The 23,812-nt window shown below is 46.2% G+C and overlaps 3 protein-coding genes across 5 annotated transcripts; 1 reads left to right on the forward strand and 2 right to left on the reverse strand.

Annotated features, from left to right (window-relative positions):
* Positions 1 to 3,411: 3,411 nt before the first annotated feature.
* mrpl22 (mitochondrial ribosomal protein L22) lies at positions 3,412 to 5,991 on the reverse strand. The gene is made up of 7 exons (XM_035624647.2): positions 5,883 to 5,991; positions 5,744 to 5,786; positions 4,652 to 4,778; positions 4,449 to 4,514; positions 4,248 to 4,325; positions 4,095 to 4,164; positions 3,412 to 3,906 (listed from the first exon to the last, which is right to left on the reverse strand). The coding sequence occupies exons 1-7, from the start codon at positions 5,905 to 5,907 to the stop codon at positions 3,698 to 3,700; spliced, it is 618 nt and encodes a 205-aa protein (XP_035480540.1). The 5' UTR covers positions 5,908 to 5,991; the 3' UTR covers positions 3,412 to 3,697.
* Positions 5,992 to 6,112: 121 nt separating this feature from the next.
* On the forward strand, positions 6,113 to 15,781 carry gemin5 (gem (nuclear organelle) associated protein 5). Of its 3 annotated transcripts, XM_047329285.1 has the most exons (29): positions 6,113 to 6,409; positions 6,964 to 7,118; positions 7,245 to 7,426; positions 7,516 to 7,667; positions 7,750 to 7,869; positions 7,986 to 8,118; positions 8,281 to 8,446; positions 8,576 to 8,788; positions 9,014 to 9,099; positions 9,317 to 9,399; positions 9,620 to 9,756; positions 9,912 to 9,985; positions 10,105 to 10,280; positions 10,378 to 10,517; positions 10,615 to 10,786; positions 11,139 to 11,378; positions 11,459 to 11,515; positions 11,713 to 11,838; positions 11,944 to 12,039; positions 12,240 to 12,377; positions 12,693 to 12,840; positions 13,072 to 13,191; positions 13,290 to 13,500; positions 13,576 to 13,842; positions 13,929 to 14,091; positions 14,367 to 14,513; positions 14,550 to 14,895; positions 15,041 to 15,128; positions 15,238 to 15,781. In XM_047329285.1, the coding sequence occupies exons 1-29, from the start codon at positions 6,268 to 6,270 to the stop codon at positions 15,415 to 15,417; spliced, it is 4,458 nt and encodes a 1,485-aa protein (XP_047185241.1). In that variant the 5' UTR covers positions 6,113 to 6,267; the 3' UTR covers positions 15,418 to 15,781. The 3 variants fall into 3 exon arrangements, with proteins under 3 accessions (XP_047185241.1, XP_035480534.2, XP_047185240.1); XM_035624641.2 differs by having other exon boundaries at positions 14,367 to 14,895; XM_047329284.1 differs by having other exon boundaries at positions 7,753 to 7,869; positions 14,367 to 14,895.
* A 1,097-nt stretch (positions 15,782 to 16,878) lies between these two features.
* On the reverse strand, positions 16,879 to 20,374 carry cnot8 (CCR4-NOT transcription complex, subunit 8). The gene is made up of 7 exons (XM_035624645.2): positions 20,231 to 20,374; positions 18,957 to 19,184; positions 18,673 to 18,866; positions 18,397 to 18,558; positions 18,159 to 18,303; positions 17,812 to 17,922; positions 16,879 to 17,479 (listed from the first exon to the last, which is right to left on the reverse strand). The coding sequence occupies exons 2-7, from the start codon at positions 19,071 to 19,073 to the stop codon at positions 17,351 to 17,353; spliced, it is 858 nt and encodes a 285-aa protein (XP_035480538.1). The 5' UTR covers positions 19,074 to 19,184; positions 20,231 to 20,374; the 3' UTR covers positions 16,879 to 17,350.
* Between the last annotated feature and the right edge of the window lie 3,438 nt (positions 20,375 to 23,812).

Below are 23,812 nucleotides of genomic sequence, written 5' to 3' on the forward strand. Positions count from 1 at the left end.
CAGTACACGACCAGCAGGGTGGAGTCAGGGTGGTGTCATGGTGGTGTCAGGGTGGTGTCATGGTGGTGTCAGGGTGGTGTCAGAGTGGTGTCAGAGCGGTGTCAGGGTGGTGTCAGGGTGGTGTCAGGGTGGTGTCAGGGTGGTGTCAGGGTGGTGTCAGGGTGGTGTCAAGGTTGGGTCAGGGTGGTGTCAGAGTGGTGTCAGGGTGATGTCAGAGTGGTGTCAGGGTGGTGTCAGAGTGGTGTCAGAGTGGTGTCATGGTGGTGTCATGGTGGTGTCAGGGTGGTGTCATGGTGGTGTCAGGGTGGTGTCAAAGTGGTGTCAGAGTGGTGTAAGGGTGGTGTCATGGTGGTGTCATGGTGGTGTCAGAGTGGTGTCAGAGTGGTGTCATGGTGGTGTCAGGGTGATGTCAGAGTGGTGTCAGGGTTGTGTCAGGGTTGTGTCAGGGTGATGTCAGGGTGGTGTCAGGGTGATGTCAGGGTTCTGTCAGGGTGGTGTCATGGTGGTGTCAGTGTGGTGTCAGGGTGGTGTCAGAGTGGTGTCAGGGTGGTGTCAGGGTGGTGTCATGGTGGTGTCAGGGTGGTGTCATGGTGGTGTCAGGGTTGTGTCAGGGTGGTGTCAAAGTGGTGTCAGAGTGGTGTAAGGGTGGTGTCATGGTGGTGTCAGAGTGGTGTCAGAGTGGTGTCAGGGTGGTGTCAGGGTGGTGTCATGGTGTTGTCAGGGTGGTGTCATGGTGGTGTCATGGTGGTGTCAGGGTGGTGTCAAAGTGGTGTCAGAGTGGTGTAAGGTTGGTGTCATGGTGGTGTCAGAGTGGTGTCAGAGTGGTGTCAGGGTGATGTCAGAGTGGTGTCAGGGTGATGTCAGAGTGGTGTCAGAGTGGTGTCATGGTGGTGTCAGGGTGATGTCAGAGTGGTGTCAGAGTGGTGTCAGAGTGGTGTCAGAGTGGTGTCAGGGTGGTGTCAGAGTGGTGTCAGAGTGGTGTCAGGGTTGTGTCAGGGTGGTGTCAGAGTGGTGTCAGGGTGATGTCAGGGTGGTGTCATGGTGGTGTCAGAGTGGTGTCAGAGTGGTGTCAGGGTTGTGTCAGGGTGGTGTCAGAGTGGTGTCAGGGTGATGTCAGGGTGGTGTCATGGTGGTGTCAGGGTGGTGTCAGGGTTGTGTCAGGGTTGTGTAAGGGTGGTGTCAGGGTTGTGTCAGGGTGATGTCAGAGTGGTGTCAGGGTGGTGTCAGAATGGTGTCAGGGTTGTGTCAGGGTTGTGTCAGGGTGGTGTCAGGGTTGTGTCAGGGTGGTGTCAGAGTGGTGTCAGAGTGGTGTCAGGGTGGTGTCAGAGTGGTGTCAGAGTGGTGTCAGGGTAGTGTCAGGGTGGTGTCAGGGTGGTGTCAGGGTAGTGTCAGGGTGGTGTCAGAGTGGTGTCAGGGTGGTGTCAGGGTAGTGTCAGGGTGGTGTCAGGGTAGTGTCAGGGTGGTGTCAGGGTAGTGTCAGGGTGGTGTCAGGGTAGTGTCAGGGTGTTCTTCTCGCTCTGTGGGATTTTCTGGTTTAATGCGTTATGAAATCCATGGGAGAAATCTCCCCTCCGAGGACGGTGACGCTGCTGAAGAGGGTGAAGCTGCTGAAGAGGGTGACGCTGCTGAAGAGGGTGAAGCTGCTGAAGAGGGTGAAGCTGCTGAAGAGGGTGAAGCTGCTGAAGAGGGTGAAGCTGCTGAAGAGGGTGACGCTGCTGAAGAGGGTGAAGCTGCTGAAGAGGGTGAAGCTGCTGAGGAGCAGTTTGGAGCAGCAGGATTCAGTCGTGATGCGACAGTGACCCCTGGTGGACAGAGGATGCACGTCACCCTGCAGGTGCTCTGAGAAATCCTAAGTGGGAATAACATCTCATCAGTAATATTAACATTAGAGTCTGAACATCTTGTCTTATCATTATGAACATCTGGATTCAGAAGAAGGTTTTACAGGTTTTACATGATAAAGAAGAAGTGAGGTGAAGGTGGAGGACGAACCTCCTCATGAAACTTTCACCTCCTCGTCCCAACGACCTGAAGCTTTGAACCTTGGAGGCTGGATGAACTTCGTTGCCGTGGGACCAGCCGACACACTTTGTGTCTGTCCGTTTGTTTGTTGGTTGTTTTTTTTTGTCAACTGGATTATGAAAATATTACTGAACCATGAAACTCGGAGGAAGGATGGAACACAGGAAAAAACATTACATTTTGGAGCTGGACAAAAGGGGGATGTGAGATTTTCACCAGTTTTCCAGCGAATAACTCACAGATGCTGGTGAACTTCACCAGGCACATTCAGAGGACTGATGTGTCAGTATGTTTGGGCCTTTGTGGACAAATGTGTTGTACTGCACTAACAGAAACCAACAAATACTTTAATCTCTCTTCCTCTCACAGCAGCTGCGTCGACAAAGAGTCTCAGGCTTCTTCTTCTTCTTCTGGGGGAGAAGAGGTGGAGTGCAGCTTCATTGGAATCTGTCCAGAGAGCGAACAAACTGTTTGGTGTGTGGATTTGTTTCTCAAGGGCAAAGCGTCCGGTGCCGGCCAGCAGCTCTGTGCTGCTTGTGACGGAGATTTCATTTGGGCGCTAACAGAATTTTGTGTCAGTCGTCCTCTCCACGCCGCCACAGAGAGAGACACAGGGGAGAGAGAGTTGGGGAAAAAACAACAACATGAAATGGAAAAGTTAAATGGAAATGAATAACACCCCGAGGCACCAGCCTCACGACCGGCCACTGATTTCTGTTTGTTTCTCAATCTGAGCCTCCGCTGGGCCACAAGCCACATTAAAAACTAATGACATCCAGGTGTGTGTGTGTGTGTCTTTTACTCGTGAGGAATAATAAAAACCAGAATATTCAGAATCTTTCTCGCAGGTCAATCCCAGAACTAGTGACACGTTCTGCTCATCTTGAAAAGAGACGATGCATAATTCACATCATGTAACTGACTGAGCCGCAGCAACGGAGGGAGGGTGAGGTTCAACAGCTGCAGGGGAGGGAGGGAGGGTGAGGTTCAAGAGCCAGTGTTTGTGATCAGGGAGGTGGGATATGGGAACCAGGAGGATGAAGCCTGTCGCTGCTGCTTGTTGCTGAGGGAGCGAGTCGCCTCCAGTCTCAGACTGAGGTCACGTGTTTGTGGAGACTGAGGTCAGCAGATCAATTTTTTATGAAAATACTGCAGAAGTGACGACAGATAAACACCAGAGATCACTCACACCAGACAGAAGCTGAACAGCAGACGGAACGCGCCGGACCTCGACAACACGAGACGCTCCGACCGTCAGAAAACACAATGTACAGAAATATTAAAGAAAGATCCTTAAAGTACATGTTGATTAATTCATGTTTGAGAAATTTTATCTTAACATCTGCAGCTGATGCTTCTCAGTGGCTCAAACAGAAAAGAATAAAGTAATTTTGTTTATAATCGCTTCCACATTTATTATCTGACGTTTGTCTGACTCGTCTTCGTGGTTCTACATGAAACTGCAGTCTGTGTTACAGTAAAATATAAGACAAAAATATAAACGCTAGAAGACAACATCATCAGGTCAATCATTTATTTATTTACAAATGTCACACACACACACACACACACACACACACACACACACACACACACACACACACACACACACACACACACACACACACACACACACACACACACACACACACACACACACACACACACACACACACTACAGACTGTGGATGATGGTTCTGTTCTTCAGGTGCTGGACGTACTCTTTGGCATGGTCCAGGCTCGTCCTCTCCTCCGTCTTCGGAGGCGAACCCTCCACCAGCTTGACGAAGTAGTGGCAGTTAACTTTGTCCATGATGCCGAACATCCCGCGGCCATGGTACCGGATCCGCTTCAGGTACGTCCCCTTGCCCGAGTACGACTCCGCTGCAGGGTGAGGGAGGATGGTGTCAGAACAACAAAGATGGAGGCGACTCTGGGTTTTACCTGTAATTACTGTCACAACGTGAGTCACTGCACAAGTTTGTCTGCAGCTGAACTCCAGAGAAACCTACTGCTTTAAGAACATCTATATTTATAAAAATATATATCTATATAGAGCTACAGACACTCACCGACATACAGGTTGGATTTGTACTCAACGTTGTGATGCTTCACTGCCATCTCCTGCGCCTCAAGAATAACCTGCAGCAGACGCACGGAGAGCTGTGAGATCCATATTCATACATTCATAAGAATAATTCCTTTATGACTCCACTGCTGCGAACCTCTTTCATGATCCTCGCCCCTTTCTTGTCGTTGAACTCCAGCTGGGCGACGGCCTCGTCCACACTCATCCCTCGGATCTGTGGAGGGAACAAACGGTGAGATGACGACGACGAGACAAATGTTTTCTGCTCAGCTGCTTGGACTGCGAGTGAACAGAATAAGTACAGTGGAAAGACACTGTACTACACTGAGGGTCTCACCATCTTTGCCAGGTACCACATCTTGTCTTTGCTGTACTTGATCTGCCTCCTGCTGTGGTGGACCTCCTGTTTCACACACACACACACACACACACACACACACACAGATATGATCCATCAGCTTATGAACTGTACAACATATGATATACATCCAGAACTTTGATGCACTGACGAACTGATTAACAACAGGCAGAAAGACTCACTGCGGGTCTGCGAGGCTCGTCCGGCAGCTGAGGAGGAAACACCTTCTTGTTCTTCTTCTCCCACTCTTTAGATTCCAGGGAGGCGCTGGTGTGGAGACACGAGAGCTGCTGAGGACGGACCTGCAGTCTGGAGACAGATGTGAGGAGGACAGAGAGAAACTAAGATCCTCCACAAGTCATGATGGACTTTACCCCAACTGACGAACAGGAAACAAAAAGAGAAGCGACCACGTCAGCCTGCTCAGTGTGTATTCTGAGTTGTGTCCTGAGGGAGGCGCTGCAGCTCTTTGTGTTTCCTCTGCGTTTCAACATGTTCATCAAGTGTAGAGAAGCAACAGTTAATCGATCAGTAATCAACAACTTTTTTGATAATCGATTTATCGGTTCAAGTAGTTTTTTTGACAGAAAAGTCCAAATCTATGATTTCAGCTTCTTACATATGAATAAGTTCTTTGCTCCTCTGTGACAGTGAACTGAAGATCTGTGGTGTGTGGACAAAACAAAACATCATGTCGAGGTTCTGGGGAAACTCGATTTTATGAACCAAACATCTAATCGGTTGATGGATAATGAAAACAATCATTAGTTGCAGCTTTACATTTAGGACCTGGCACAATGTGATCTAGATGTTAAAATCACCCCACTTTCACAAACACAGTCAATGCTTTCACAAATCTGAAACTGTGTTTGACAGATTATCTGGTTCCTCTGTGACAAGCTAATCCTACATCCACAACAACTCCAGCACCGTGATTTAGGTTTTTGATTTTAAAAAGATTCATCCTCTCAGATAAACTAATGTCAGCCCCCCCAACACAGACACTTCCTGTTTTTAAACATCGCACCACTGTCGTTGCCATGGACACAGTCGTTGGTATCATACAAAGATAACAGTAAAGTAACACGTTGATCATCTGAGCAGCTACATCAGCTGTTGATTCGTCCTTCTGCAGTGACAGAGATGCTAGCTGCTGCTGCTAGCTGCTAGCTGCTGCTGCTAGCTGCTGCTGCTAGCTGCTAGCTGCTGCTGCTAGCTGCTGCTGCTAGCTGCTAGCTGCTACGACGCTCTGCTGTTATCCGTGTCGTTCTTACCTCCAGTGAAACACAGCGGACATGTTCCTGATGAGAGCGACACCTGTGAACAAACACGACCGTTAACATATCATCAGCTGACGTGATTAATGACGTATTCACGGTAATTCAGTGGTGAATTCAGCCTCATTTCTCTCACCGCGTCCTGTCATTGCAGTCGCCATGTTGGAATCTTCACGACACTGTCGTGTTCGCTTTACGTTCGTGATGTTTACAGCGTTAACCGGCACTAACCGCGAAGTTTGTTTTGTAGTTTATAGTCTTCACAGCTTATGTGACGTATGAAGTTCAACTACATCTAGTTAGTTTTATTAAAAAGTTGTAATTAAAAAAAATTTTAAAAGCAAACTCGGCGTGGTTTGACTCAAGCGGGATCCCGTAGCCGGCACCAGGCTAGATTTACGACACGACGCCGACCGTACGGCAGACAGCGTTGTAGCTGCGACATGTGACGTTCGGTTTAATAGACTTCATCAAAGACAACTATTAAATATCAATAGAGTTCGTGATCGGTCGGCGGCGCCATGACCGAGCGGTCGCTCCCCGCCTCGCCCAACTGGTACTGCTCCCGCTGCAGTGACGTCAACAGAGACGGGTTACTGGGAGTCGGAGCCAAGAACATCATCTACCTGGTCGACGTGTCCGCGACGTCCTGCAGGGTGGTCGGTGAGTCCCACGCGACGCGACGGAGCGGAAGACAGAAAAACGAATTAAACGTCGTAAATCCAGTTCCGGTTCTTCAGTCACCATTTGACTCTGCAGGGGCATCAGGGGGGTCAGAGGGCATCAGGGGGGTCAGAGAGCATCAGGGATGTCAGGGGGGTCAGAGGGAGTCAGGGGGGTCAGAGGGCATCAGGGATGTCAGGGGGGTCAGAGGGAGTCAGGGGGGTCAGAGGGCATCAGGGATGTCAGGGGGGTCAGAGGGAGTCAGGGGGGTCAGAGGGCATCAGGGATGTCAGGGGGGTCAGAGGGAGTCAGGGAGTCACAGGGAGTCGGTGGTCAGATGGAGTCAGGGAGTCAGAGGGAGTCAGAGGGAGTCAGGGAGTCAGGGGGTCAGAGGGAGTCAGGGAGTCACAGGGAGTCGGGGGTCAGAGGGGGTCAGGGTCATCAGGTGTGTCAGGGGACATCAGGGAGGTCAGGGGCATCAGGGACTTCCCCCTCCGTCTTCCTGTCTGTGCCTCGTGATGTCACTAACCCTCTGACCCTCTGGTTCTGTTCAGGTGAGCTCTCAGGCCAGAGGGAGCTGGTGTCGAGCTTCTCATTCTGTCAGCATGCCGGTCAGAGTCACCTCTGCGTCAGCGCCTCCAGCGACGGGATCCTTCGCTTCTGGGACTCGAACAACAAGACTCTCCTGAGGGAGCATGCAGCTCATCAGGTGGGTGTCGACCACTTCCGTCCCGTCCCGCCCCTGCAGGCTGCTTTACACTCTGTTCAGACACTGTCACTCACCCTGGTTCTTGTGACTCGGATGTAAACATCATTGTACCTGTTCTGTCCTCAGAACCCCGTCTCGGCGGTGCACTGGTCCCCAGTGGACAAGAACCTGGTTGTGTCGGGGGACGAGAAGGGCGTCGTGGTCTGTCACTGGTTCCACACCGGAGACACTGCGAGCTTCTTCCCCGAGCCCAGAACCATCTTCTGCCTCAGCTGCTCCCCGCACACCTGGAAGGTTGTGGCCGTCGGGTAAGACGACGCCGCTGTACAGAGAAAACACGAATACGACCAAATAGGAAGAAAGAATTAAGAAAAAAGATATTTTCTGCATCGTTCAGGTACAAGGATGGGATGATTGTGCTGATGGACGTGAGTAAGAAAGGCGAGGTGATGCAGCGTCTCCGCGGACACGATAACGAGATCCACTCACTGGCGTGGGCGCCACTTCCCCGCGAGGACGCCCTCTACAGCCGACCTGAGGACACTGACGGTTTGTCAAAGCACCAGTCCCACGTTTAGTCACTAGATGTTTCTCCCCCCAGCATGACTGTAGACTTGTTTAACTCCCACAGCAGCTGACGGAGTGTCTCCAGCAGCGTCTGCAGCAGCGTCTGTGCAGGAGACGGGCGGTTATCTGGCCTCCGGGAGCAAAGACCAGACCGTGAGGATCTGGAGCACAGCGAGGGGCAAAGGTGAGAGATTCAGAAGTTAATTAGATTCACTTGTTGATTATCGTTGCTGTACAGTCAGAAGTCGGAGGATTCTCAGAATCACACTGCTCACGTCCTGTTCAATCAACTGCTCGCAGGTGTGATGACTCTGAAAATGCCGTTCCTGAAGAGAAGAGGCTCGGCCGTCGACCCCGGGGTCAAAGAGAGAATCTGGCTCAATGTTCTGTGGCCGAAGGGTCGACCGACTCAACTGGTGTCCAGCTGCTTCAGGTACAAACAGCTGATGATCTCAGACTCTGTGGTGGAAAGAAAGATCTCACCTGTGGATCTGAAGATTTTTGACTTCCTTTATTTGTCATGTTTGTGATCGTGACAGTAATGTTTTGTCTTTGGGACGTTACTGAAGTTGAAGTGATGTTATGTCGTCCTCAGTGGTGAGCTGGTGCTGTGGGACCTGGCCCGGTCGGGGAAACAGAAGTGGACTCTGCTGGGGACGTCGTCCGAGGGTCAGAACCACAGCAGGATCGTCTTCAACATGAGCTTCGTCCAGCTGCAGGACGACCGGGAGCTCCTCGTCAGCACATCCATGGACCGAGAGGCGAGTCTGCTTGTTCACGTTCATCCTGGATGATGAAATTGCTCAGTCAGAGGAAGTCAGGGGAGCGTTTAGCTCAGTGGTGGTGAATGTTCACTGAGACCCGTCTGACTCCAGTCTTCTGTCCTCCAGATCAAATGCTGGGACCTGGACTCTCTGGACTGCTGCTGGACTCTGCCCACGCTGGGCGGCTTCGCCTATGCCCTCACCTTCTCCCCCGTGGGCACCGGGTGTCTGGCGCTGGGCGTCGGCGACAACATGATCCGGGTGTGGAACACGCTGACCACCCAGAATCAGTACGATGCCCGGTCCTTCTGGCAGGGCATCAAGTCCAAGGTCACGGCGGTAAGACGATAACGTTTTGAAAAATTACAAAGCATTTTCTAATTATCTTTGGTCTGGAAGTTTTCTTAACTGTAATCAAGGAGGAAACTGACATTTATGACATTACCTAAACTGACATTATCTAAAACTGGTTAGTGTCAGATATCAGATATATCAGATATCAGGCTGCGTTCAGAGAGAAGCTCTTGCGATGAGACGCACTGAGGAACGTTTGATTCCCTGCAGCTCGCCTGGCACCCGGAGAGAGAAGGATCTTTGTCTTTTGGAACGGACGACGGGAAAGTTGGAATCTACAGTGTCTTCTCCAACAAGTAAGATTCATCGTTCCACCGACATCGTCCATCTGAGTTTCACCTCTGTGGGTTTCTAATCTCTGTCGTTATTTTCTTTAGACTTTAGTTTGACTTTAAGTTTGGTGAAAGTCACGAGGTCAAAGTGTTGTGCGTCTCGTGGATCCATCTCGTCCCTCGAGTTTCCTCAGTTCCTCAATTCCTGTCCGGTCGTTTGTTTTGCTCCCTCCCCTCACAGGCCTCCGCAGATCTCCAGCTCCTATCACCGGAAAACTGTGTACACGTTGGCCTGGGGACCCCCGGTTCCCCCCATGTCGTTTGGTAAGTTCCTAATGAACTCTGAGTGCTCTGACCCAGAAAAACACAAAACACAAAAGCAACGAGTCAGCGGAAAGAAAAACGTTTGTAATAAACCACCTCACTCCAGACTCTGGAGACGCAGGGACTCGATATATGCACATATGTAAAACAATCATCTGGTATGAGGTCACAGCTGAACCAGGTCTGTTTTGTCATCATGTATAATCTGTGTGACGTTCAGGTGCAGCAGAAGGAAAGTCGTCCTACAGTCTGTACAGCTGCGCCGGCGAAGGTGTAATCCTGCAGCATGACCCGTCGCATCTGAGCGGAGAGGCGATGGATATTGACCAGCTGATCAGAGACACCAACAACATCCAGGTGGGAGGAGCTAAATCACAGCATGTTTCAGATGTTCAATTCAACGACATGGCTCCTCGGTGTCCGAGCGTCAGTCGTCTCCGGGCTCTGACAGTTGTGTTGTTGAATGTGTTTGGAAAAGGTTTGTGAAGTTGATCTCTGCGTCCCAACAACAGCACAAGTTGTCTCCGCACACCGACCTCAGCTGGAAGCCGGACGGGAAAGTGGTCGCCATCGGCAACGAGGACGGGTGAGTGACCCGACCTTTTCTTATGACAGACCGGTGACCGTCCAATGACAGACTCTGTTATCTGGGTCACACTCTCTTTAAATTAATATTTCCTGGTGTTCCCGTTGTCCATGCTGCAGGTGCATTGACGTCTACCAGGCTCCCACTCTCCTGCTGCTCTGCAGCATCCAGCAGCATCACAAGATCATCAACACGCTGCGGTGGCACCACGACCTCGGCTCCTCACTGCACGGCCTCCTGGCCTCGGGCTCCTGCAACGCCGTCGTCTATGTGCACGACCTGCGCTCCATCATAGGTGTGTTACTCAGTCCGTCCTCCCTGATCTCACAGACCTCACACACTCGTGTTCCTCTGTGATTTAACGTATCAGTTCTTGTTCCTCTCCGGAGCAGAGGATCCTCCAAGAAGTTCCGTGGTGCTGACGGAGCCGTATCGCCGGCTGTGTGGTCACACGGACAAAATCACTGACATGGCCTGGAGTCCGCACCACGAGGGCCGGCTGGTCACCACCTCCTACGACGGCACGGCCCAGGTCAGTACCAGGCCGACGCCTGGGGCCGATGAAAGCACGAGGATAATTTAAGTTTAATTAATTTGAACGAACGTAAAGATGTTTCTCCTCTGCTCAGGTGTGGGACGTCCTGCAGGAGGAAGCCGTCGCCAACTACCGCGGTCACCATGGTTACCTGCTCTGTGTGGACTGGTCGCCTGTCGACCCCGACGTCATCTGGACGGGAGGGAAGGACTTCACCGTGCAGGAGTGGAGGGTCTCCAAACAAGAGTTCACCAAGCCGCCCAAAGGTGAACATGATATATATATATATATATATATATATATATATATATATATATATATATATATATATATATATATATATATATATACAGCATCAAACCTTTATGACAAATAAATGTAGTTGAGTCATGATATTTTACAATTGAACCATTTTTATTTTAAAATACTATAAATAAAAAGGAAAAACAAATACAAACATTATTTTTTTGACGTAAAATATAAACATGAATTCTGTCAAATAAGTTTTCATATCAACAAACATAAACGCTGACACCGCACATCCTCCAACCCTCACAACCAGGTTAAAACTTTTGTGTTTAATCAACAAATGCTCCTGATGCCATGGTTTCCTCTCAGGGAAGAAGATGGTGAAGCTGAAGGAAAAGATGAAGACCAATCCCAAGCAGAAGAGGAAGAACAAAAAGCCATCAGGGGACGGAGGAGGAGAAGGAGGAGGAGGAGCAGGAGGAGCAGGAGGAGCGTCGGAGTTGAATGGGGAGTCGCTGGCAGGAGGAGTGAAGACGCTGACAGTGATGGAGCTGTCGGCTGAAGACGATGATGACGTCAGCTCCACCAGCAGTTCGCTGCCTCCAGCAGGTAACAGGAACAGGAAGTGACAGCTGCAGGAGAGGGAACTTTTAAAAACGTCACATTTATTCTGACGTTTTGTTTGTCAGCTGCTGTTGAGACGCAAAGAAAATGGTCTGCTGCTGGGAAGAGCAAAGAAAAACCAGGTGAGAGATTGTGTGTGTGTGTGTGTGTGTGTGTGTGTGTGTGTGTGTGTGTGTGTGTGTGTGTGTGTGTGTGTGTGTGTGTGTGTGTGTGTGTGTGTGTGTGTGTGTGTGTGTGTGTGTGTGTGTGTGTGTGTGTGTGTGTGTGTGTGTGCGCAACTGTGTGTGTGCGCGCGTAACTGTGTGTGTGTGTGTGTCAGACATGAACCTCCTGAAGAAGAAGAAGCCTCGCTCTATGTTGCCCCTCATGTCGTCCATGGACCATCGGCCCAAAGACGAGCTGCTGCAGGACTGTGTCACTCTGGCTTCTGTCCATCACCACGACGGTACGACACAGATATATACATATATACATATATACATGTGAATCCAGATAAATACTAATATATGTTTCAGGATTGCGTCCGGTTGAACTTGTGTTTGTGTTACAGTGCCCCCTGCAGGCTGTGTCCCGGGACAGGGAGAGCACATCCACCTCGGCCTCTTCCATGACAGAGCGGCGCTGCACCGAATGTTCGAGTCCGAAGGTGTGTGTGTAAACACAATTCATTTGAGCATTAATAGTTTCACAAGTTAATTAAAACCTGAAAACCTTCGATGGCCTGATTTAAGTGTGTGTGTGTGTGTGTGTGTGTGTGTGTGTGTGTGTGTGTGTGTGTGTGTGTGTGTGTGTGTGTGTGTGTGTGTGTGTGTGTGTGTGTGTGTGTGTGTGTGTGTGTGTCCTCAGAGGAGGCCCACGTGGAGGCGGGTCACTACGACTGTGTGGTGTACCTGCGGCTGTGGAGCGGCGACCTGCAGGGGGCGCTGCAGCTCGCCACGGAGCGAGGAGAGCTGAGCGACCACCTGCTCTCCATCGCCCCCATGGGTCAGTTACTGAGAACATCATGAACCTCATGAGCCCAGATCAGACAGAACATCGCCTCACATTTCATGAATAATTATCTGGTCTAAATATTATATATGTATAATATAATATAACAACATAAGGATTATAAAAGCAAAAATGTCAGAATTACCTAAAAGATATTTTTTAATGAATCATCCTGAGTTTCTGATTTGATAATTTTTTGGTTTTTATCATATTCTGAACTGGATTCTCAGTTTCTTCTTTTCTTGTTGTTGAAACACTTTGTCACGTGACACCAGCTGATCCTCTGACATGTGAGTTCTCTTCCTGCAGCCGGGTTCCAGGTGTGGAGTCGGACCGTGGAGGCGTTCGTGCAACAGCTGTGTCATCAGGAGCAGTACCTGAAGGCAGCGTCTCACCTGCTGTCACTCAACAGACTGTACGAGGCCGTGGAGCTGCTACGCTCGCACAAACTCTACAGGTTCAACAACAACTACACAACTTCACACAACTACACAACATCACACAACTACACACGACTACTACTGGACACGGGTTCCTCTGCTGACGTGTGTGTGTGTGTGTGTGTGTGTGTGTGTGTGTGTGTGTGTGTGTGTGTGTGTGTGTGTGTGTGTGTGTGTGTGTGTGTGTGTGTGTGTGTGTGTGTGTGTGTGTGTGTGTGTGTGTGTGTGTGTGTGTGTGTGTGTGTCAGGGAGGCCATAGCGCTGGCGAAGGCCCGGCTGCCGGCGGACGAACCCGTCCTGAAGGAGTTGTACAGCTGTTGGGCAGCGGTGCTGGAGAAGGACGGACATTTCTCCTCCGCTGCCAAATGGTACGATTCTCAGATCTGTGTCTTTATTGTTTCATATTAATTTAAATCTCTTCACGTGAACCCATAGTCTCTCTCTGGTCGTCTCTCTCGTCTGTCAGTCACTTGGCCGCCGGCGCCAGTTTCGACGCGGCCAAAGTCATCGCCAGAAAGAGCGACGCCCCCTCGCTGCGGACGGCGTCCGGCGTGGCGCGGATCTGTGGCGAAGATGCTCTGGCTCAGTCGCTGGCACTGAGATGTGCCAAAGACCTGGCGGCCGCCCAGAACTGGGTCGGAGCGCAGGAGGTTCTGAGCTCGCAGGACGACCTGCTGGTCAGTGGCACCCACATGGAAACTCATGTTACATGTTCATGTTGTGAGTATTGATTATTGATTATTGATGGGCAGGTCCACCGGCTGCACCTGTGCGTCACCGAGCTTCTGACTGTGATGCTGAGCGACGGCAGAGTCGCGGCTCCGCCCCCCGGTGGCAGCTACTCCGGTCACTCGTGGGCGTCGCCGGGTCTCACGGTCCAGGACCGGGTGAGAGACGTGTGGGAGGAGCAGTTCGGCGTCTCGGACTCGTCGACCGGACGCCGCGCAGCCGCTGCTCTGCTGCAGGAGCTGAAGTCCGTGGAGGTCCCGGCGCCGAGCACCAACGTCCCTGTCAGACAGGTATGGTCCTCCGACCACTGACGTGTCTCCTGACCTCTGACCTCTGACCTCTTCAGGACTCCAACCCTCTCTCTCCTCCTCCTCAGGTTCTGATGTACTCGTCTCTCCACCTGACCCGCTCGGTGCTGAGCTGGTTACTGGACGATGACGGTCAGATGGTGACGGGACTGTGGCGAGCGGTGGCCTGGCTCAGAGACGCCGGACTCCTGAGTGTGTCTGCAGAACTCTGCAGGCTGCTGTTCCCCGACGGTACAACTCATCAATAACTGTCCGTCGGCCCAATCAATAACTCCGTCTGATCGATTGATCTGTTTTCTGGATCACGTGTTCTCACATTAACCGCAAAAGTCACAACGTTATTTTTAAACTTCTTCCTTATGAAATTTCCCTCATTTGATTTCCTCTCACTGGGATTTGATGTTTTCCTATTTATACATCTTTTCTGATGGGTTCCGTTGAACCGGAGCATAATCAATAATCCTGAGTCATGTTTAAGTCTCCTCCCCTCCTCTCTGGTTCATCAGGTGACGTCGTCGTTTGTTCCAGGAAACGTCCCAAAACTCTTCGTCTCACTGAGGAAGAGGATCAGGCTGCGGCGGACAGTCTGCAGGCGTTCGTCTCGTATCACCGTCTGTATGAGCGCTGGTGGAGGAACGACGCCGGAGACCGGCCGGTCCAGAACGGGCTCACGGTCCAGAACGGGCTCACGGTCCAGAACGGGCTCACGGTCCAGAACGGAATCATGGTCCCGGCAGCCGCAGACGAGGTGGAGGACCAGCCGGTCCAGAACGGAGGGTCGTCAGAGTCAGGTGAGAGCGTCCGGAGGTCGGACGCCCTGGACTTCGACGCGTCGCTGCTTCTGTCCGAGCGTTACGCCGCCTGTCAGGCGAAGCAGAGGGCGGTGAGAGAGATCCAAGAGCGGCTCACCGCCATGGTGACACTGCACGGCCAAACCCAAGGGGCGGAGCCCGAGTCTGGGGAGGAACTGGCCGACGCGACCGAGCAGACGTCCTTCACCGGGGAGGGGGAGTCGTCAGCTGACGCTGGGAAACGGTGAGAACTTGGTTACTGATGACAGATTCATTTTGTGATCTTAAGGTTTGAAGATCTGGAATATTCAGATTAATATACGTGAACGTGTCTGTCGATCGTGTCTGTTGATCTGACGTCTGTTGATCGTGTTTGAGGGCTCCTTCAGGCCTGATGACCAGGAGACCCTCCTCTCTCTGTCCGTCAACATGTCCGACCTCCAGAAACAGCTGCTCGACCTGCCAGACACCATGAAGGTACAGTGCACGTAACGTCATGTACAGTACATGAAGGTACAGTTCACGAGACGTTCCCTCTCTGAGTCTTTCAGAACTGGACCCTCTGACTCCCTCTCTTCTCTCCCAGATGTTTCCTCGTCCAGATGTGCTCGAGTGCTGCCTGGTCCTGCTGCATCTCGGGGAGTCGGCGTTGGCGTCGTCCGTTTCCGAGTCGCTGCGACGCGACGCCAGAGATCTGCTGCTCCGACACGGGTCCGGTCCGTGGGTCCTGAAGGTCGCTCGGCGGTTCCTGAGTCCCGACACCTGAGTCTCCGTCCCGGACCGAAGAAGAAGAAGATCGTCACTGTTCAGTTTGTTCAATAAAATTATTATGTAATTACAAAGATGACACAGAATCTGAGTCCGTTTGATTCTATGTCCGGAGGTCGACAGCCGGGACAAGTGGAGTGATGTCATCTGTTGCTAGGCAAGATTCCAGCTGGTTCGTTGAACTGCTCTGTCTGAACTGATACATGAGTTTGTTGGAATTTTTTTTTTATGGTCCTAAATGTTCTGGACAGACGAATTATAAAGACGGTTTAATTTGTTTCATCCTTGCTTTTTTTTTTTTAAGATGTTCAGATGCATTTTCAGTTTTGATATTTGAAAAAATATATTTCCTTTAAAACGCATCAAATGTCTGAGTTTTTTTTAACTGCAAATATATTTATTTGTGCTTTTAGCTCCTCACACGTGAGAATGTTGCAGCTTCTTTTTCCACATTTACAGGAAGAAATCAACTAAAAGTTACTGATCAATAATCAAAAGTCAGCTGACGTTACAATGTCACAAACAGACGACATGTTTACAATCGCATAAAAAAAAATCTCATTCACCTTTGTGTTTTATTTGAAGTTTGATCCTTAAGATATGTTTTATTTCAAAATGGTTTTGTGTCTTTTTAGGGAGCTCTGCAAAGAAACAGGTCAACTTTGGCCTGTCTCCTTAATGTTATGAGCCTCTCTTCTGATTGGTTGACTGTTTTCTGAGTGACACACAGGCCAACCACCTCCTCTGCCCCAGCAGCAGCTCCACAGCCGCGGCCACCACCAGTTACAAAATAGTTATTTTGCAAATCTAAAATAATTCAGTTAGTCCTGGTCTCTTGTATTAATATCCTTATGAATCCTGTACAATGATGTAGCTTCCTGACCGTTCTTGTTGTTGGTCGCTCAGATACAGAATGACGGTGAGCGCTGAATGGAGACTGTATTTGTCTGTGTACTGTACTTAGATCCGAAACCTTATTTATTATGAAAAAAGTCAGGAATCTAAATTTTGACAATATGGGCCCTTTAAAAACGATAGAAAATTTGAATGAATCAATTAACTGACAAACTAATTAGAAAGTCGGATTGTTTCTGTTTTGTCATCACATGTTCAGACGCATTTTCAGTTTTATTAGATTTCCTTTTAAAACAAGTTTTTTTAACTGCAAATTACATTTATTTATCTTTATTTTCTCATGTGTGAGAGACTGTTGCAGCTCCAGTTAAGGAACTTAACTAAAAGTTACTGATGCATTATCAAATGTCCATCAGAGTATCCCTCCTTTACAATTGGAAAAGTTATTTGAAAAAAGACTAGGATTAGTGTTACATAATTAACGTGTTCGGTGTGAGATCGTCCAACTTTTCCAGTAATTAGAAAAGGGTTCAGTGGAAGTTTGAAGTTGTCTCGTGTTTTTTGCTGCGGTGGTTTAAAAAAAACAATCAAATACTAAAAAATCTTACATTGAAAATACAAAACAATTTAATATACAAGTGTTTAAAACAAGGTGGGATGTAAAAACAACAGAACAGAACAACGAGCAGAACCCAAACGCCGCGGCAACGTTCTGAAAAGGTTCTGAACGTGGAAAAAGAGCTAAAACATTTTTATTCTCATCAAAATTATACATTTTTAATTTACAGGCCCGTCGTCCAGCACCGACTTAAAAAGAACCAAAACAAAACGAGGAGGGGGAGGAGTCTGAGCGCGACACAGATGATGGTCCCGTGATGAAGAGGAAGATGATGATGATGATGTTTTAAAAGTCAATATTTTGGGAATATTCTCAGTAAAAGTGACTAAAAGAAAAAGATCCACTGTGGCTGTCGAGTCCATGTCTCATTCACTCGGAGGGAAAAGTCTCGTTCAGGGGGCGGAGGTCGGGGGGAGAATTTGCTGGTTGGGTTTTAAAAGGCGGGTCGTCTCACGGGTCAGTGCTTGTTGTTGGTCTCCTCCTGCCCCGAGCCCGAGAGCCCGTTCTGCGGCTGCGTGGAGCCCGAGCCGAGTCCGTACAACCTCCCACAATACTTAGCGTCGTCGATGTTGTCCTCGAAGAAAAGCTGAGGAGGAAAATAAAAAAAAAGTTTTACACGTTAAAGGAAACAAAGTGAGATGGTTGGTTCACGTCGCAATCTAGTGGTCACGTGAGAGCAGCTTCATGAGAATTAAAAATACTATATCAACCACAAAGAGAAACTTTGTTATCACGGTTTTTAATCTTCATTTTCTAATCACTGATATTTGATTAGGGTTTTTTTCAAGTCTTGTTTTGTAAAAGAAACTTTATTTTGTTGAATTTATGACCAAACATTTTCTTTCTACATTTCACTTTTTCACACAAGAATAAATTCGGTTTTTGTTCCAGGTTGAACAGTGAACACGATGCTCTCACCTCTTTCATCCTGAAGAAAGCCATCCCAGTGAGTAGAGAGTCCGATCCCGCCTGGTGCTGTCGCCCGATCCTCTTCAGCTCCAGCTGGTCTGCCACTTCCTGCAGCCCCCCCTGCGCGCGCACACACACACACACACACACACACACACACACACACACACACACACACACACACACACACACACACACACACACACACACACACACACACACACACACACACACACACACACACACACACACACACACACACACACACACACACACACACACACACACACACGTCTCAACACGTCATGTGCCTTCACGTGTCAGAGTGATGAGCAGCGTCGCTCTTCGTGACGAACCTTTAAGTTTTTGCAGCTTTTCATCAGATACTTGACGTCGTAAATCGCCGGGAAGAACAAGTTGAGGATCTGGAAGAAGTCGTGTTCCTCCTCCGGCAGCCGAGCGTCCGTCAACAGCTTCACCAGGTATCCAAAGTCGTAACCGCTGTAAAAACACAGAGCAGAGCGGGAAGGAAGAGTCAGAGAGGCTGGAATCGAACCACCAACCTGCGGGAGGAACTGAGCCTAAAGCACCGACCTGTGGAACGAGAGCCACTTGACGTTTTCACACAGAACCAGACCGGACGTCATGAGCAGCTCGGCGAAATAGAGCGTGTCGATTCCTTCTTCCTCGTGCTTCTTGAACTGGAGGCCCGAGTTCTGCAGCAGGTCGATGGAGTCCTGCGAGTACATGTCTTCTCTGGAGGACAGGAAGTAAAAACAGTCATTGACTCATTCATCAAGATAACAGCTCCCAGAGATACCAATTGGTAGAAGATGAACATGACTGATGTCGGAGGAGCATTGGACCCACGTGAGGTTGAACTTGAAGTTGAACTGCCAGGTGGTGGTGCCGGGGGGATAGTCCCCGTCCTCGTTCATGAAGGTGAGGCCCAGTTGGATGATCTTCAGCAGGTCCACGTTGCAGCGCAGCAGCTGGTACTGATAGTCCACCGTGCTGCGGAACTCGCCTATCGGCCGGACCACCACGCCGGGGAACTCCGTGTCCTGGTGATCGACAGAGACGCGTCAGAACATCGACGATCTTCCATATCTACATTTTTCAATACAGTTCCTTTCAACCCGTGGGACCGTTACCATGGCGATGAAGTTGTAGCTCTGGATGATCTGCCGGATCTTCCTCATCTCGTCCTCCACGTTGCTCGCCCAGACCTCACAGATGATCTGGCTGGAATCTGTCAGTGCTGCCGGCATGTTGGCGACTCGGGAAGAGAGCGGACGCCCCGACGGACCTGCGGCGCTCGGTGGCGGGGACAGGGGGGCGGAGTCAGGGAGGAGAGACGGACGGGATGAAGGAAGACGTCTCTGGAGGAGGAGGAGGAAGAGGAGGAGGAACTTTAACTTTAAGCATTACAACAAAACGAGATGTGGAGCGATCGAGGAACATTTGTCTATGTATCTACAGAGTAAAACACCTTCACATAAACAAGTTTCAAGCAGATTTCAATAGTTCTCCTCAGGACAAATAAACAGTCACAATATCATACCAAGTCACATATTTATCTTTATGACCACACAACATGTTCAAGTGCCAGAACTGTAGTAATACGACACCAGGAGGTGAAAACTAGTGGAGGCACCAATTTATGAAAAGTAAAGAATCTTCAATTCAGGTTCTGTAAACGTCACGTGATCACTAAACATTCAGAAACAACTGTTTACATGAAGAAAAGGACAAAGTTCTAAAACAGAGTTTGGAGATAAGATCCCGTGAATTTAATACAAGTTCAAACATGTAGTTTTTTCAAGGAGATCAGACAGGAACGACCTTGATATATTATAATTATAATAATTCATAATAATCATATTCATGTGAGAAGTTCACCATGTTGTCCACATGACGTCACAGTCTGACGACAGTTCAGATTCACCAGCTGCTCAAACCAGAACAACATCCTGAGAGTTTATAACAAAACTGATCACTGCTGCTGAATTATCATGTTTTAATTTGACTCGACTCTTCGACGTGGTGATGAACTGAGCTCACTGCTGGAGGCTGGTTACTGCAGCAGGCTAACGAACAGCTGATACTAACAAAGTGACGTCGTTTTCTTTCCCCGCTGAGTCTTTACGATGTTCAACAACTGGAACAGTTTCATGAACTGAGCGTGTCGTTATTAAAACTCTGTTAACAGCAGAAACCGTCGCTGCAGCGCGGGACTACGACACTAGCTGAGGGGTTAGCACGGACGGCTACATGCTAACACCTCGCGCCGGAGGGAAGCTAACAGCACCGGGGACTCAGTCACACAAACGTTCCCGCTTCTCGTCACTTCAACACCGCGTCACACACACGAGACGAACCACGACGTCGCTGTGTGAAGAGAACGAAGATAAAAACTTTGTTTTACCAGAAACTTTCCTCGACGGAACCGGACGAAGCTAACTGTTAGCACCGCTCCGTCTTCTTCTTCTTCTTCTTCTTCTTCTGCTGCTGCTGCTGCTTCGTTTCCTCCCGCGTCTTCCTCCTTTGTGTTTATCGGCGGACGGTAGATGTGCACAGCGCCACCTGCTGCAGCGGAGGAGTAATGACATGACATGGGCTTTTATATCGTGTGGCTCCGATTTTACTTTTAATAATTCTACTGTAATGGAAGAAAAACATTATTAATATGTTTGTAATGGAGGTAAGCATTATTAATATGTTTGTAATGAAAGTAAAACATTGTGCATGTTTTTAATAGAGGTAAAACAGTATTAATATGTTTGTAATGAAAGTAAAACATTATTAATGCTTTTAATGGAGGTAAAACATTATGAAGATGTTTGACTGGAAAAGTTGCAATTGAAGAAAAGTAACTAAAGTTACGAAAAGTAACTAAAGAAACTAAAGTAACTAAAGTGATTAAAGTCACTAAAAGTAACTAAAGTAACGAAAAGTAACTAAAGAAACTAAGTAACTAAAAGTAACGAAAGTAACTAAATAAAGTAACGAAAAGTAGCGAAAAGTAACTAAAAGTAACAGGAATGAAAAGTAAAGAAAAGAAATGAAAAGTAACAAAGTGACAAAGTAAATATAAGTAACTAATAACGAAAAGTACCTTAAGAAAATAAAGGAACAAGTAATTTAAGTAAAGAAAAGTACCGAAAAGTAACTTAAGTAAAGAAAAGTACCGAAAAGTAACTTAAGTAACAAAGAGTAACGAAAAGTAACTAAAGTGATTAAAGTCACTAAAAGTAACTAAAGTACCGAAAAGTAACTTAAGTAACAAAGAGTAACGAAAAGTAACTAAAGTGATTAAAGTCACTAAAAGAAACTAAAGTAACAAAAAGTAACTAAAGTAACGAAAAGTAACTAAAGAAACTAAGTAACGAAAAGTAACTAAGGTAACGAAAAGTAACTGAAAGTAACTAAAAGTAACAGAGTAATGAAAACTAAAGAAAAGAAATGAAAAGTAACAGTGGCAAAGTAAATAAAAGTAACTAATAACGAAAAGTACCTAAAGAAACTAAAGTAACAAGTCATTTAAGTAAAGAAAATTAACGACAAGTAACTAAAGAAACTGAAGTAATGAAAAGAAATGAAAAGTAACGAAAAGTAACGAATGTAACCAGAAGTAACTAAAAAGTAGCTAAAGTACCGAAAAAGTAACTTAAGTAACAAAAAGTAACGAAAAGTAACTAAAGTGATTAAAGTCACTAAAAGTAACTAAAGTAACTAAAAGTAACTAAAGTAACTAAAAGTAACGAAAGTAACGAAAAGTAAAGAAAAGAAATGAAAAGTAACAGTGGCAAAGTAAATAAAAGTAACTAATAATGAAAAGTACCTAAAGAAACTAAAGTAACAAGTCATTTAAGTAAAGAAAAGTAACGACAAGTAACTAAAGAAACTGAATTAATGAAAAGAAATGAAAAGTAACGAAAAGTAACGAAAAGTAACGAATGTAACCAAAAGTAACTAAAAGTAGCTAAAGTACCGAAAAAGTAACTTAAGTAACAAAAAGTAACAAAAAGTAACTAAAGTGATTAAAGTCACTAAAAGTAACCAAAGTAACTAAAAGTAACTAAAGTAACTAAAAGTAACGAAAGTAACGAAAATAAACTAAGTAACTAAAAGTAACTAAGGTAACGAAAAGTAACGAAAAGTAACTGAAAGTAACTAAAAGTAACTAAAAGTAACTAAAAGTAACAGAGTAATGAAAAGTAAAGAAAAGAAATGAAAAGTAACAGTGGCAAAGTAAATGAAAGAAATAACGAAAAGTACCTAAAGAAACTAAAGTAACAAGTCATTTAAGTAAAGAAAAGTAACGACAAGTAACTAAAGAAACTGAAGTAATGAAAAGAAATGAAAAGTAACAAAAAGTAACGAATGTAACCAAAAGTAACTAAAAAGTAGCTAAAGTACCGAAAAAGTAACTTTAGTAACTAAAAGTAACGAAAGTAACGAAAAGTAAAGAAAAGAAATGAAAAGTAATAGTGGCAAAGTAAATAAAAGTAACTAATAATGAAAAGTACCTAAAGAAACTAAAGTAACAAGTCATTTAAGTAAAGAAAAGTAACGACAAGTAACTAAAGAAACTGAAGTAATGAAAAGAAATGAAAAGTAACGAAAAGTAACGAATGTAACCAAAAGTAACTTAAAAGTAGCTAAAGTACCGAAAAAGTAACTTAAGTAACAAAAAGTAACAAAAAGTAACTAAAGTGATTTAAGTCACTAAAAGTAACTAAAGTAACTTAAAGTAACTAAAGTAACTAAAAGTAACGAAAAGAAACTAAGTAACTAAAAGTAACTAAGGTAACGAAAAGTAACGAAAAGTAACTGAAAGTAACTAAAGGTAACTAAAAGTAACTAAAAGTAACAGAGTAATGAAAAGTAAAGAAAAGAAATGAAAAGTAACAGTGGCAAAGTAAATAAAAGTAATAACGAAAAGTACCTAAAGAAACTAAAGTAACAAGTCATTTAAGTAAAGAAAAGTAACGACAAGTAACTAAAGAAACTGAAGTAATGAAAAGAAAAGAAAAGTAACGAAAAGTAACGAATGTAACCAAAAGTAACTAAAAAGTAGCTAAAGTACCGAAAAAGTAACTTAAGTAACAAAAAGTAACGAAAAGTAACTAAAGTGATTAAAGTCACTAAAAGTAACTAAAGTAACTAAAAGTACCTAAAGAAACTAAGTAACGAAAGTAACGAAAAGTAACTAAAGTAACTATAAGTAATGAAAAGTAAAGAAATTAAATGAAAAGTAACAAAAGTAACTAAAAGTAACTAAAGTAACTAAAAGTAATGAAACGTAAAGAAATGAAATGAAAAGTAACAAAAGTAACTAAAGTAACTAAAAGTAATGAAAAGTAAAGAAATGAAATGAAAAGTAACAAAGTGACAAGGTAAATAAAAGTAACTAATAACAAAAAGTACCTAAAGAAACTAAAGTAACAAGTAATTTAAGTAAAGAAAAGTAACGACAAGTAACTAAAGTGATGAAAAGAAATGAAAAGAAACGAAAAGTAACGAATGTAACCAAAAGTAACCAAAAAGGAGCTAAAGTACCGAAAAGTAACGTAAGTAACAAAAAGTAACGAAAAGTTACGAAAAGTAACGAAAAGTAACTAAAAGTAACAGAGTAATGAAAAGTAACGAAAAGAAATGAAAAGTAACAAAGTGACAAAGTAAATAAAAGTAACTAATAACGAAAAGTACCTAAAAAAACTAAAGTAACAAGTCATTTAAGTAAAGAAAAGTAACGACAAGTAAATAAAAGAAACTGAAGCAATGAAAAGAAATGAAATGTAACGAAAAGTAACGAATGTAACCAAAAGTAACTAAAAAGTAGCTAAAGTAACGAAAAGTAACGAAAATAACGAAAAGTAACTAAAGTAATTAAAGTAAAGTGACGAAAAGTAACCGAAGTCATTAAATTAACGAAAAGTAACCAACATAACGAAAAGTAACTAAAGGAACAAAAGTCATTTAAGTAACGAAAAGTAAATAAACC

The sequence above is a fragment of the Scophthalmus maximus genome, chromosome 2 (genome assembly GCF_022379125.1).
Source record: "Scophthalmus maximus strain ysfricsl-2021 chromosome 2, ASM2237912v1, whole genome shotgun sequence".
Lineage (NCBI taxonomy): Eukaryota > Metazoa > Chordata > Actinopteri > Pleuronectiformes > Scophthalmidae > Scophthalmus > Scophthalmus maximus.

Excerpts from the sequence above, each read along its gene's own strand:
- mrpl22 (XM_035624647.2), bottom strand. The coding sequence starts at position 5,907 with ATGGCGACTGCAATGACAGGACGCG. Across the intron at positions 4,165-4,247 it reads GGGCGAGGATCATGAAAGAG|GTTATTCTTGAGGCGCAGGA; the intron begins GTTCGCAGCAGT and ends CGTCTGCTGCAG. Across the intron at positions 3,907-4,094 it reads CAAATCCAACCTGTATGTCG|CGGAGTCGTACTCGGGCAAG; the intron begins GTGAGTGTCTGT and ends CTCACCCTGCAG.
- cnot8 (XM_035624645.2), bottom strand. The coding sequence starts at position 19,073 with ATGCCGGCAGCACTGACAGATTCCAGCCAGATCATCTGTGAGGTCTGG. Across the intron at positions 18,867-18,956 it reads GCTACAACTTCATCGCCATG|GACACGGAGTTCCCCGGCGT; the intron begins GTAACGGTCCCA and ends GTCGATCACCAG. Across the intron at positions 17,480-17,811 it reads CTTTCTTCAGGATGAAAGAG|CTTTTCTTCGAGGACAACAT; the intron begins GTGAGAGCATCG and ends TTTCCTCCTCAG.
- gemin5 (XM_035624641.2), top strand. The coding sequence starts at position 6,268 with ATGACCGAGCGGTCGCTCCCCGCCTCGCCCAACTGGTACTGCTCCCGC. Across the intron at positions 10,281-10,377 it reads CGACCTGCGCTCCATCATAG|AGGATCCTCCAAGAAGTTCC; the intron begins GTGTGTTACTCA and ends TCTCCGGAGCAG. Across the intron at positions 12,841-13,071 it reads CGCTCGCACAAACTCTACAG|GGAGGCCATAGCGCTGGCGA; the intron begins GTTCAACAACAA and ends TGTGTGTGTCAG.